Here is a 14,798-nt window from a genome sequence, read left to right on the forward strand (position 1 = left end):
GAATCGAGGGATATGGGGAGAAACCAGGATCGATGTGCTGATTTTCTGCCATGATCATATTGGATGGGCCGAATGGCCTACTCTTGCAACTGTTTTTTATGTTTGGGTCTTCCTTCATGTCTTTGAGTGGAGAATGGTTTTCTCTGCCCATGCCTCACTGACAAAGTGCAATGTGGTCAGCAGTTTGTTTCACGTTACATCAGACGGCAGTTGTTGCCTGATGAGTTGGAAATTACTGGAGTCCTGCTGGGTATTTATATCCCTTTATCCCTCTTCTTCCATCCTACCCCACCTTCAGTGGCAAGCCGACGAATACTACATGGACTACTTGAGAGTCTTGTTGAAGAAAAGGCCATCCAAGAACAGGTTTGGCACTAGTTACTGCACCATCATGGAACCTTGAGTTTAATGATTCTTCAGAGTTGGTTCAACTCGTTCCAAGAGCTTACTGTACTGTTTTTCCTTCCCATCTTCCCCTTTTAGTGCGCGCACAGATCAGTCATGCATCTCGTCCAAAGTCAGGACTTTGTTGAGATCCTATGTCTACATCCCGATGAAAGGTAAAAGCCTGAAGCTCAAATTCGTCTCTTCCCAACTCGACGGAGATGCAAGTAACTGCAGGTGCTGGAATCTTGAGCAAAGCGCAACGTGCTGGAGGAACTCGAGTGGGTCAGGTCGCATCTGTGGAGGGGAAACTCCGTGCAGCGTTGTCTGTCCATTCCCTTCACGGATGCTGCCTGACCCATTGAGTGCCTTCAGCAGTTTAGCTTTTGCTCGACATTCAATCTCTGCTTCATCTCCTCCATGTACAATAAATCTTGTCTGACCATTTCCCTCAACAGATGATGTCTAATCCTCTAAGTTCCTCCAGTAGTTTGTTACTTCTGCTCCCTTTTTATATCTTGGAATAAAATAAAAATGTCATTTGGCCCATTGGATGTGTTCCAACTCTGGCCCGCTAATCTTCCATAGAAAATAGGTGCAGGAGTAGGCCATTCGCCCCTTCGAGCCTGCAGGAGTAGGCCATTCAGTAAGGTCATGGTTGATCATCCAACTCAGTGTCCTGTACCTGCCTTCTCTCCATACCCCCTGATACCTTTAGCCACAAGGGCCACATCTAACTCCCTTTTAAATATAGCCAATGAACTGTGGCCTCAACTACCTTCTGTGGCAGAGAATTCCACAGATTCACCACTCTCTGTGTGAAAAATGTTTTTCTCATCTCGGTCCTAAAAGACTTCCCCCTTATCCTTAAACTGTGACCCCTTGTTCTGGACTTCCCCAACATCAGGAACAATCTTCCTGCATCTAGCCTGTCCAACCCCTTAAGAATTTTGTGAGTTTCTATAAGATCCCCCCCCCCCCTCAATCTTTTAAATTCTAGCGAGTACAAGCCGAGTCTATCCAGTCTTTCTTCATATGAAAGTCCTGGCATCCCAGGAATCAGTCTGGTGAACCTTCTCTGTACTCCTTGTGTTGCTGTTATCAAGACAGGAAACTGCAACTCAAAATGGTGTCCCTTTATGTAAAGTTACAATTGCATCTTTTCAGTTTCAACAATGCACTGTGATCACGACATTCCACCTCAATTAGGAAGTAAACTCCATCCCACCTCATCCCCCAACTTCACAGAGTACTGAGCACTTCATAAGAGTACTGAGCACTTCCTGGTCCTGCTCTGTCCATATAGTGCTGGGCTGCAGCAGATGCTGAAGGTGTGCTCTCAGTATGGCCTTGATTATGACATTAAGTATAACGCTAAGAAAAGCCGCATAATGGTAATTAGAAGCGCTGAGGACAGGGAATCAACTTTTCCGACCTTTTATTTGTCAGACAGTCCTCTTGCTGTGTGTGAGGAAATTAAATACTTAGGTCATGTCATATCTGATGACTGGAAGGATGACAAAGACCTCTACCGACAGCGCTGTAAAATTTATCTTCAAGCCAACATGCTTATAAGGAAGTTTTATATGTGCTCTGATTCTGTGAAGTGTTCCCTGTTCAGAACCTACATCACACCGTTATATACTGCTCAATTGTGGTCTAATTATAAGAAAAAAGAGTATGCAGAGGCTTAAGGTAGCATACAATGATGCAATGAGGTTGCTACTTCGTGTCCCTAGGTGGCATAGTGCCAGTCAATTGTTTGTGTCCACTAGAGTGCCAACCTATGAGGCACTCTTAAGACAGCTGATGTTTAGTTTTATGTGTCGCCTCGACAAGTCAGAGAACCATATAATTGAAGCCCTAGTCAGCCCTCTGAAAAGCTGCTATAGATTCACTTCTAGGCTAAGACGGCATTGGTGCAATAGCTTATATATATTTTAGGCTAATATGCAATTTTTTAATGTATCTTTGTAATTCTTTGTACTGTTTGATGTGTTATATGGACCTGTGTCTGAAATAAAGCTTTAATAATAATAATAATAAAAATAAATGCACCAGCTCTCCTTTTGGGAGGGTGAAGCACATTGAGACGTTTTACTCCCTCCACTGCCGGCACCCGTCATAGGCGGCCGAAATTTTCAACGTTGAAAATTCAGAGGCGACCAGAAAGACGCTACGACTCTTTGGAGACCTCTCACGACCATAGGTGACCTCTCACGACCGTACAGCCTGTGATCGGGAGAGGTCTCCAAAGAGTCTTGGTTTCTTGGTCCTCCAAAATATTCCAAATGGAATTTAAACTGGAGGTGGTGGAGGGAGGACTTAAGCCAGAAAGGGTTATTGGGACAAAAGAGCTACTTTAAATGTAGTTGCATCTGGTTGGGTAACTATAGTTGGGAGGGTCGTAGCGTCTTTCTGGTCACCGCTGAATTTTCAACGTGTTGAAAATTTTGGCGACCTATGACATGTGCCGGCATTCGCCTGTAAAGGTCGCGTAAGTGGGACAGGGCCTGAACGCTATCCTACACACACACACACTGGAGACAATTTACAATTTCACCAAGCCCATTAACCGACCAACTCTTATGTCTTTGGAGTGTGGGAGGAAAGCAGAGAAAGCCCACGCAGGTCGCGGGAGAACGTACAAACTCCGTACAGACACCACCCGTAGTCAGGATCGAACCCAGGTCCCTGGCGCTGTGCCACCCTATTCCTTGACCATTTGGAAGTTCTGACTTTTTAAAGAACCATCTTGGCTGAAATCTTGCATCTGAGTTCTTTCCACACTCTTCCCCCCCCCACCCCACCATTTAGAGTTGCAGTTCCCTGTCTTGATAACAGCAACACAATTGCCTGCAGCTGTGATATCTTCCAGTTCAAGGTTCCTGCCTGTTGCCTTTCCTATGTTTAAACAAGGAATCGCTTGCATTGCAAAGAATAACTGCAGGGTTCGTGACTTTGAATAGTATAAATGCTTCAGAATTATCGAGACTTGTGAGTTCCATTTGGTGAAGCACGTTGAATATTTCTTTATTTGTGTTTAAGAAGGAACTGTGCAGATGCTGGAAAATCGAAGGTGCACAAAAATGCTGGAGAAACTCAGCGGGTGCAGCAGCATCTATGGAGCGAAGGAAATAGGCAACGTTTCGGGACGAAACCCAAAGGAAATAGGCAACGTTTCGGGTCGAAACCCAAAGGAAATAGGCAACGTTTCGGGACGAAACCCAAAGGAAATAGGCAACGTTTCGGGTCGAAACCCAAAGGGTTTCGGGACGAAACGTTGCCTATTTCCTTCGCTCCATATATGCTGCTGCACCCGCTGAGTTTCTCCAGCATTTTTGTGTACCGTGGAATATTTCTTCTTGAGAAGATACCATTTTTTTCTTTCACCGATTTCTCCTTTTGTCTTTTTTAATGCAGGTTTCAGAATTCCACCAAAGTTAACTGTGTCTGTGACGGTGGCTCTGGTCACCGTCTATCAGGTAGTTATATTCATTCAAACCTTGGTCTCGACTCTGCATCACCTGAATCATCTACACGCTTGGACACACAGTCTTTATTCCAAGTAGAGGCATGGATAGGGTAGACAGTCAGAGCCTTTATCCCGTTCCTGCCTTCTCCCCATATCCCTTGACTCCGCTATTTTTTTATTTATTTTTTTAAATATTTTAATTAGAGGCAAACATATTATGGTAAAATATAATTACATATTATAGTAAAAACTTTTCATGTATATCAATCATACATTAATAATATTTTCAATTGTGGATTGATTCTGCTTCCAGTTTTTTTTAATATAGATAGTAAATAAGAGAGAAAAAAAAGAATTACAAATGTCAAAAAAGTAAAAAGAGTGGAATTAATTATTAATAATACATCATTGCAACTCACTTCTCCTTGGCGTCAGCTCCACCTACATCAACCGACTCCAACTGGTCCAGAACGCAGCCGCCCGACTCATCACCCACACCAAATCCTGGCATCACATCACTCCAGTCCTCAAACAACTTCACTGGCTTCCCATCTCCCACCGGATCACCTACAAAATCCTGATCCTCACCTACAAAGCCCTCCACCATCTGGCCCCCCCCATATCTCACTGACCTCCTCTCCCCCTACCAACCCTCACGGTCCCTCAGATCCACATCAGCCGGTCTCCTCTCCATCCACAAGTCCAACCTCCGCAGTTTTGGGGACAGAGCCTTCTCCAGGGCAGCTCCCAGGCTCTGGAACTCCCTCCCCCAACTGATCCGCAATTCCGTGTCCCTCACCATCTTCCAGTCCCGCCTCAAGACCCATCTCTTCACCTCTGCCTATCCTTAGCCCCACGTCCCCCTCCCTTTTCATCTGTGCATTAATTGCCTCATATTGTGTTTTGTATTGAATTCTGTCTTTACTTTGTGTACTAGTCATGTCTCTACTATTTATTTCATTCCCCTTACATGTTTTTCCTCTACCTGCTAAATTTTTGTAAGGTGTCCTTGAGACTCTTGAAAGGCGCCCATAAATAAAATGTATTATTATTATTATCATTGGGGATAGGTTCGTAAATTATAAAGTATAACTTTTCATCTAATGGGTGCAGGAGTAGGCCATTCAGCCCTTTGAGCCAGCACCGCCATTCAATGTGATCACGGCTGATTATCCCCAATCAGTAACCCGTTCCTGCCTTCTCCCCATATTCCCTGATTCTGCTGTTCTTTTAAGAGCCCTATCCAGCTCTCTCTGGAAAGCATCCAGAGAACCTGCCTCCACCGCCCTCTGAGGCAAAGAATTCCACAGACTCGCCACTCTCTGTGAGAAAAAGGAATAGGGATTAAGTGCATGAGTTGGTCTTGGCATCATGGTTGGTACGGACATTGTGGGCCAAAGGGCCTGATCCTGTACTGTTCTATGTCACAGCTGTAGAGCCAGTCCCATTAACTTGAATTGTTTGTATTAGCAGTCTATGTGCACACACATGCGCCTTTTCAAATGAGACAATAAGTCAAGACCTTAGTTGTGGGTTAGTTATATGTCCTTCAATTAACATTGCTAATCTAATTATCTGATCTATGATTGCTTTCGTGCTTGCTAGTTGACATTTGCCTTTGCTTCCAACATTGCTGCAATAATCGAGACGTTAGTGAGGCCACTATAGTCACCCTGCGATAGGAAGGAATCCTATCAGTTGCAACGAGTGCAGAGAAGATTTGCAAGGATGTTGCCAGGACCTGAGGGCCTGAGCTACAGGGAGAGGTTAGGCAGGCCAGGACTTTGTTCCTTGGGACGCTGGGGGAATCCTGCAGAGATGTTTAAAACCATGTCGGGATATGGATAGGATAAATGCGCAGTCTTTCCCCCAGAGTCGGGGAATCAAAAACCACAAGACATAGGCTTAAGGTGAGAGGTGTAAGATAAAAAGTAAGTATGTATTTTAAAGGAACCTTTTTTCGCTCAGAGGGTGGTAGGTGAAAGACTAATGGGCCTGTCCCACTTACGCAACTTCTTCGGCAACTGCCGGCACCCATCGTAGGTCGTTACAGGTCGGCGGAAATTTTCAACATGTTGAAAATCCAGCGGCGACCAGAACAAGGCACGACTCTTTGGGCGACTACTCAATAAACAATAGGTGCAGGAGTTTGGCCCTTCGGCCCTTCGAGCCAGCACCGCCATTCAATGTGATCATGGCTGATCATCCCCAATCAGTACCCCGTTCCTGCCCTCTCCATCTATACTCACGACCATACAGGCTTCACCCCGCGAACATGTCGCCTGTATGGGCGTGAGTCGTCTCCTCAGTCGCCCAAAGAGTCGTACGTAGCGTCTTTCTGGTCCCCGCTGGATTTTCAACACGTTGGAAATTTTTCGGCGACCTGTGACAAGTGCCGGCAGTCTCTGAAAAAGTCACGTAAGTGGGACAGGCCCGTTGGGTAGAGATGGTTTTAATGCTTGCGTTAGCGACTTTCAACAGAAGTGGGTTTTTGTTTGGCATCAACAATCAACAACGTTGACGCCAACAAGCGTATATTATTTGTCACCTGTTTTTTAAGTATCTCTTGCTCTCTTTGCCCTCCGGCAGGTTGCCCTTCTCCTTGTAGTGGACGTGGTCCCAACCCTGCAGAAGATGCGCGCTGGAGTCCATGAAGAGTTCTCCTACGTGCTGGAAGGGTTTGGGATCAACCTGTCGGATAAGAGGGACGAAGTGATCCGAATCGTCAAATATTACTTTTGGATCGTGGAAGGTTCGGCTGGAACATTGTTTTTGTTTTGTACGGTTTTGAAATGGAGAAACTATCTCCCCCGAGCGTTTGTTTACTAAGGAACTGCAGATGCTGGAAAAATCGGGTGGTAGATAAAAATGCTGGAGAAACTCAGCGGGTGAGGCAGCATCTATGGAGTGAAGGAATGGGTGGCGTTTCGGGTCGAGACCCGGAAGGGTCTCGACCTGAAACGTCACCTATTCCTTCACTCCATAGATGCTTCCTGGTCTCGACTCGAAACGTCACCAATTCCTTCACTCCATAGATGCTTCCTGGTCTCGACCCGAAACGTCACCCATTCCTTCACTCCATAGATGCTTCCTGGTCTCGACCCGAAATGTCACCTATTCCTTCACTCCATAGATGCTTCCTGGTCTCGACCCGAAACGTCACCTATTCCTTCACTCCATAGATGCTTCCTGGTCTCGACCCGAAACGTCACCCATTCCTTCACTCCATAGATGCTTCCTGGTCTCGACTCGAAACGTCACCCATTCCTTCACTCCATAGATGCTTCCTGGTCTTGACCCGAAACGTCACCCATTCCTTCGCTCCATAGATGCTTCCTGGTCTCGACTCGAAACGTCACCCATTCCTTCACTCCATAGATGCTTCCTGGTCTCGACTCGAAACGTCACCCATTCCTTCAATCCATAGATGCTTCCTGGTCTCGACTCGAAACGTCACCCATTCCTTCACTCCATAGATGCTTCCTGGTCTCGACTCGAAACGTCACCCATTCCTTCGCTCCATAGATGCTTCCTGGTCTCGACTCGAAACGTCACCTATTCCTTCACTCCATAGATGCTTCCTGGTCTCGACCCGAAACGTCACCCATTCCTTCGCTCCATAGATGCTGCCTCACCCGCTGAGTTTTTCCAGCATTTTTATCAAATTGTGGTGTTACAGCGGGGGAAACGGGCCCTTCGGCCCACCAAGTCCGACACCGACCAGCGATCCCCGCACATTAACACTACCCTACAAACACACACACACTCGGGACGATTTTACCTTACCATCCAGTTGGCCTACAAACCTGTACGTCTTTGGAGTGTGGGAGGAAACCAAAGATCTCGAAAAATAAACGCACGGGGAAAACATGCAGACTCCGTAGAGGCAGCACCGATAGCCAGGATCGAACCCGGATCTCTGGCGCTGCGCCAACATGCCACCCCTGTCCTGTGTTTTATTGGTATAGTATTAGTGACGAAAGATCACTCTGTTCCTTTTTCTTTCTGCAGCCTGTTACATCTCCGCAATCACTACCTCCTGCTGTTTCACCCTGTCCATGTTAATGAGGTCAATGGTTTTGCACAGGTAACCTCTTCTTAAAATATTTCTAATCGGTGAAAAAAGAATTGTCTGTTTAATACAATAGACATTACGTGTATATTCAACAAAACTGCTAAATAGTAATTTTCACCAGCTTGTATTCCTGTGACTAACTAGTGGTGATACTGGGATTTCTCCCACAACTTTGGGACTGATTCCTTTTCTCCGTGGATGTTCTGGTTATAAATCGGTATCAAAGACTGGAGGGATCGCTTTACGATGAGAGGGGCAAGGTTTAAAGGGGATGTGCGGGGCAAGTTGTTTTTTTGTTTTTTTAACACAGTGAGTGGTGACTACCTTGCTGGGGATTGTGGTGAGTATGATAGAGGTGTTGATAAGAGACTTTTGGATAGGCATATGGATATAGAGGGAATGCAGAAACAAGGAATGGTAGATACTGGTTTATACCGAAGATAGACACAAAGGGCTGCAGTAGCTCAGCAGGTCAGGCAGCATCTCTGGAAAGTCCACTTTGAAGAAGAAATGTCACCCATCATTTTTTTTTCTCCAAAGATGCTGCCTGACCTGTTAGCTCTTTGTGTCATAGAAACATAGAAACTAGGTGCAGGAGTAGGCCATTCGGCCCTTCGAGACTGCACCGCCATTCAATATGATCATGGCTGATCATCCAAATCAATATCCCGTACCTCCCTCTCCATACCCCCTGATCCCTTTAGCCACAAGGGCCACATCTAACTCCCTCTTAAATCTAGCCAATGAACTGTGGCCTCAACTACCTTCTGTGGCAGAGAATTCCACAGATTCACCACTCTCTGTGTAAAAAATGATTTTCTCATCTCGGTCCTAAAAGACTTCCCTCTTATCCTTAAACTGTGACCCCTAGTTCTGGACTTCCCCAACATCGGGAATAATCTTCCTGCATCTACCCCTTAAGAATTTTGTACGTTTCTATAAGATCCCCCCCCCCCCTCAATCTTCTAAATTCGTTGATCTTTGCTTACAGAGGGATGTAGATTAAGGGGTGGGCACACACAGAGTTGGTCTTTTTTTTCATCAAAAAATGTATTTAATTATTAAATAATAATACTACACTACAATAAAACAAACCAGAACCCCCCCACCATAATACAATACAAACATATATCCTTAATAGACTATTATACAGCTATGTTACATTCCTTGTCAAGGATACATTCAACACCCAGCGGTCCCGGAACGCCCCCGGGGTGCCCATGGAAGGGGCGTATTCCCTTTCTAACCCCACCCATGCACGGACATAACCCCGGAAAAGGGGCAGACTGGCAGCCGGCTCGGGCAAAGAGTTTGTCTTGGCATTTACAACAAGCTGATTAGCCTACAGAACTTGAGGAGTCTGAAGAAGGGTTTCGGCCCGAAACGTTGCCTATTTCCTTCGCACCATAGATGCTGCTGCACCTGCTGAGTTTCTCCAGCATTTTTGTCTACCCTAGCCTACAGACCTGTCCGTCTGGCCTGTGGGAGGAAGCCGGAAATCTTGGGCGAAAACCCACGCAGGTCACGGGGAGAGCGTGCCGGCAACCACCCATAGTCGGGATCGAACCCGGGTCTCTGGCGCTGTAAGGCAGTAACTCTACCGCTGGCCCCAAGTTTCTGATGGGGAGTTGTGGAAGGACATTGGAATATACCACAGGAGCAGGATCTTCAGAACATCATGTCTATGATGTCAATGTACATAATCCCACCTCACTCTAGTCTTTGGCTGCAAAGTCTGTCTAAATGTCTCTTGAACATGGCTATAAAATCTGCTTCCATCAGTTCCCTGATCAGAACAATTCAGCCAGCCAACACTGTTTTTAAAACTTGCCTTGCACAACATTAAACTTAATTTTTAAGGTCATATAAGTATTAGCTGCAGAATTAGGCCATTCGGCCCATCAAGTCAACTCTGCCATTCAATCATGGCTGATCTATCTCTCCCTCCTAACCCCATTCTCCTGCCTTCTCCCCATAACCCCTGACATCCATACTAATCGAGAATCTATCTATCTCTGCTTTACAAAAATATCCATTGACTTGGCCTCCACAGCTTTCTGTGGCAATGAATTCCACAGATTCACCACCCCCTGACTAAAGAAATTCCTTCTCATCTCCTTCCTAAAGGAACGTCCTTTAATTCTGAGGCTGTGACCTCTAGTCCTGGACTCTCCCACTAGTGGAAACATCCTCTCCACATCCACTCTATCCAAGCCTTTCACTACTCTGCACGTTTCAATGAGGTCCCCCCCCCCCCCTCATTCTTCTAAAGCCCAGCACCGTCAAACGCTCATCATAGGTTAACCCAAGATCATTCTTGTAAACTTCCTCTGGGCCCTCTCCAAGGGCCAGTACATCCTTCCTGAGATATGGTGCCCAAAATTGCTCACAATTTCTCTCCCCCCACTTCCGCCTTAATCTGGGCTCCACTGGATGTCACTCTATTTGTGTTACAGTTTAATCACCACCTTCCTCTGTTCATAGGGAGAACCTGCTGAGCCTCTATCGAGGAGACACGGGCAAAGTCTTCAACGTCCAGAGGCGTATCAGACCCTCTCAGTCTGCCATTGTCAGTTGGATGAGCTTCACCAGCTACCAAGTTGCCCACGTCGCTTTGGGTAACTAGTGTTGTGTTGTTTTAAAACCTATCAATTGTTTCACAATTGTCACTTTTTTCAAGTGATATTTGTAAAGGAATCTGGGAGAGATCCCAGTGCAAATCCACGTTGGATGTCGGCCAGTAAAATGACATCTAACTCTAGGATGAGTAACGTCCAACTCTAAAGTTGGGAAATTCCAGATGTGAACTTCCGCTCTCCTCCAGATGTTAGCTGCGTGTGTGGAATTGTGCACACCACCTCGCTGGAGCCATTTACTGAACCTACAAACCTGCAGGGCTTTGGGATGTGCTAGGTACATGGAAGCATAGACAATAGGTGCAGGAGGAGGCCATTCGGCCCTTCGAGCCAGCACCGCCATTCAATCTGATCATCCAACTCGGTATCCTGTACCTGCCTTCTCTCCATACCCCCTGATCCCTTTAGCCACAAGGGCCACATCTAACTCCCTCTTAAATATAGCCAATGAACTGTGGCCTCAACTACCTTCTGTGGCAGAGAGTTCCACAGATTCACCACTCTCTGTGTGAAAAATGTTTTCCTCATCTCGGTCCTAAAAGATTTCCTCCTTATCCTTAAACTGTGACCCCTTGTTCTGGACTTCCCCAACATCGGGAACAATCTTCCTGCATCTAGCCTGTCCAACCCCTTAAGAATTGCAATGTTCTATGATTCTTAACCTCTGTCTCTCTCCGTGTCTGTCTCTCCCTGTCTCTGTATCTCTCTGTCTCTGTATCTCCATCTCTGTCTCTGTCCCTCTCTGTGTCTCTCTGCCTCTCACGCTCTCTGTCTGTGTCTGTGTGTCTCTCTCTCTCTCTCTCTCTCTCTCTCTCTCTCTCTCTCTCTCTCTCTCTCTCTCTCTCTCTCTCTCTCTCTCTCTCTCTCTCTCTGTCTCTGTCTCTGTCTCTGTCTCTGTCTCTGTCTCTCTGTCTCTCTGTCTCTCTGTCTCTCTGTCTCTCTGTCTCTCTGTCTCTCTGTCTCTCTGTCTCTCTGTCTCTCTGTCTCTCTGTCTCTCTGTCTCTCTGTCTCTCTGTCTCTCTGTCTCTCTGTCTCTCTGTCTCTCTGTCTCTCTGTCTCTCTGTCTCTCTCTGTCTCTCTCTGTCTCTCTCTGTCTCTCTCTGTCTCTCTCTGTCTCTCTCTGTCTCTCTCTGTCTCTCTCTGTCTCTCTCTGTCTCTCTCTGTCTCTCTCTGTCTCTCTCTGTCTCTCATCCAGTCTAATTCCTGATCAATTGAACCCTGAACCGAGGGAGATTGTCTTTATGTGCTGGTGAAACATGGCCATATTATTGCATGCCAGTGTTTATTCCAACACTGGTCACTTCCGATTCACTGACCCACCTAAGGAGGTCTAGACTATTGTCATTATGTTGTCATTTAAATCCAATCTCTTCTCTTATTAACCTTCCATGTAGGTCTCTCCATCCAGCTGCTGGTATTCTTCATGTGTTTTGGCCTATTTGCCTTTCTTATTGTTGTCCCCATTCTCCACGGGCGAAACCTGTTTCTCTTCAAGATCCTCGAGACTATGTGGTGAGTCTACCCTGCAGAACCCTTGTAATTTCCTGCTTCTCAAAGGATTATGACACAATGTTTTAATCCTGGCTCTGGCGAAAGGAAAATTTTTCATAGATTGGCTTTCGTTTCAAGATGCAGCGCGGGAACAGGCCATTCGGCCCACCGAGTCCGGGTCGACCTGCGATCCCCGCACGCTAACACTATCCTGTCTTCGTAACTGGGGACAATTTACAATTTTACCAAGCTAACCCTCCTACTAACATGTCCGTCTTTGGAGTGTGGGAGGAATCCGAGCTCCCGGAGAAAAAGCCACGCAGGGAGAGCGTGCAAACTCCGTACAGTCAGCGCCCGTAGTCAGGATCGAACCTGGGTCTCTGGCGCTGTAAGGCTGCAACTCTCCCGCTGGGCCACCATGCTGTCCCTTGTTTTATTATTTATCCTTTTCCCCTGCCAAGTACCATATTCCACTTGGGTAGCTTACAACTCAATGATATGAACAGTGAATTGTCCGATCCCTCTCCCACTCCCCACTGGGACTCTCACCTATGTCTCCCCTTCCACCTCCATTCCTTCCTCTGGCTTCACAATTCGTAGCTCTTTTGCTGCACACTTTCTGTTTACTCATCTTTGGTTTTTGTCTAACCATCTGCCTCAACCACCTGCCCCTGTTCATCTAATACCTGACATGCTTTGTCCTGCCCCTCTACTCCTCCAGCTGACTCCTTGCTCCCCGCCCGTCCCACCTTGCAATCAGTCTGACCCAAAACATCACCTATCCATGTTCTATAGTGATGCCATCTGAGTTACTAGCACCTTATCATTGGCCCCTTGTGCATATCCCAATTGAATTTGACTTGCATCCTAAATCCTCTGTTCTCTGTTGCCTGATAGACCTGTGTAGTGGGCAAAGTTAGCACTTTGAGACTATTTTTCTATTGACTTCACCCCTTGCCTGATCTCCAGTGCAAAGTTCATTGGTTGAAGTCTAAATTATGTGCCTCTTAAGGTTGCTCCCTATTTTGTACCTGAGGAAATACAACCGCAGGCAAAGAAATTGTCAACTAGTAATAGCTACGACGTCTAATCAGATCATCTCCTCACCTTCCCTCAACTGGAGGGACCACAGTCTTGTGTAGGAAGGAACTGCAGATGCTGGTTGACACAAAATGCTGGAGTAACTCAGCGGGACAGGCAGCATCTCTGGAGAGAAGGAATGGGTGATGTTTCAGGTCGAGACCCTTCTTCAATCTGAAGATGGGTCTTAAACATAAAACATAGAAACATAGAAATTAGGTGCAGGAGTAGGCCATTCGGCCCTTCGAGCCTGCACCGCCATTCAATATGATCATGGCTGATCATCTAACTCAGTATCCCGTACCTGCCTTCTCTCCATACCCTCTGATCCCCTTAGCCACAAGGGCCACATCTAACTCCCTCTTAAATATAGCCAATGAACTGGCCTCGACTACCCTCTGTGGCAGAGAATTCCAGAGATTCACCACTCTCTGTGTGAAAAAAGTTCTTCTCATCTCGGTTTTAAAGGATTTCCCCCTTATCCTTAAGCTGTGACCCCTTGTCCTGGACTTCCCCAACATCGGGAGCAATCTTCCTGCATCTAGCCTGTCCAACCCCTTAAGAAGTCTTGACCCGAAAGGCCTGAAGAAGGGTCACCCATTCCTTCTCTCCAGAACTCAGTGGGACAGGCAGCATCTCTGGAGAGAAGGAGTGGGTGACGTTTCGGGATGAGACCCTTCTTCAATCTGAAGATGGGTCTTGACCCGAAAGGTCTGAAGAAGGGTCTCAACCCGAAACATCACCCATTCCTTCTCTCCAGAGATGCTGCCTGTCCCGGCTGAGTTACTCCGGCATTTTGTGTCTATCTTTGAGGACCACAGCCTTCAATTAACCCTTGCAGGGATGACCCTCCAGGAGTGAGCTTCTCAACCTTCTGCTTCAAATGTGCCACCTCCCGCTTTTCATCCTGATGTTCAGCAAAGTGTTGGAATATTTGTCGCTAAATTCCATATATTCGAGCCCCACAAACAATGACCAGATTACCCAATGAACCAGGTTTTACAGTTGCTTTGTACTAGAGTAACTTTGGCTTTTCACATCCCCTCGATGCGTTTGTCCTGGATCTGGTTCCTCGGATTGTTCCCCTCTTTTTAATGATAGAAACATAGGAAATGGGTGCAGGAGTAGAGGCCATTCGGCCCTTTGAGCCTGCACCGCCATTCAATATGATCATGGCTGATCATCCAACTCAGTATCCTGTACCTGCCTTCTCTCCCCTGATCCCTTTAGCCACATTAGCTCAAACACAAAAACTGCACATACAACCTCAGGCACAGACGAGCGGACAGTATCGCCACAAATAGAACACGCTTTTTTAAGAGCTTCTTCCCTGCAACAGTGAGACTCTTGGCCAAAACAAAACAAAATGAACTGATGTCCTGATATAGGGTTTGTGCAAGTTAAAATGCTCTCACTTTCCCCTTTGTATAGGGTTTTAGGCATTTTCTTTTTTTATTTCTGGAGTGGTATGTGTTTTTTATGAATTATGTGTCTTCTGTGTGTCTTTTTAATTTTTTTTTAATTTTTAATTTGACTTGACTTGACTCTCTGAAGTCAATTGACTTGACTCTCTGAAGTCAAGAGTTCCTATGTGTGTAAGCACAAATGGCAAATAATGTTTTTGACCTTTGATCTAACTCCCTCTTAAATATAGCCA

The 14,798-nt window shown here is 46.2% G+C and overlaps 1 protein-coding gene across 2 annotated transcripts in view; it reads left to right on the forward strand.

Annotated features, from left to right (window-relative positions):
- Positions 1-14,798, forward strand: part of stra6 (signaling receptor and transporter of retinol STRA6) — a 50,544-nt gene that overhangs the window by 26,632 nt on the left and 9,114 nt on the right. For both annotated transcript variants that reach the window (XM_033014839.1, XM_033014840.1), the window contains exons 8-14: positions 299-366; positions 484-560; positions 3,808-3,869; positions 6,449-6,611; positions 7,871-7,946; positions 10,419-10,552; positions 11,965-12,082. In XM_033014839.1, the coding sequence (XP_032870730.1) occupies positions 299-366; positions 484-560; positions 3,808-3,869; positions 6,449-6,611; positions 7,871-7,946; positions 10,419-10,552; positions 11,965-12,082 (698 nt within the window). The remainder of the gene's footprint in view (positions 1-298; positions 367-483; positions 561-3,807; positions 3,870-6,448; positions 6,612-7,870; positions 7,947-10,418; positions 10,553-11,964; positions 12,083-14,798) is intronic.

The sequence above is a fragment of the Amblyraja radiata genome, chromosome X (assembly GCF_010909765.2).
Source record: "Amblyraja radiata isolate CabotCenter1 chromosome X, sAmbRad1.1.pri, whole genome shotgun sequence".
Taxonomy (NCBI): Eukaryota; Metazoa; Chordata; class Chondrichthyes; order Rajiformes; family Rajidae; genus Amblyraja; species Amblyraja radiata.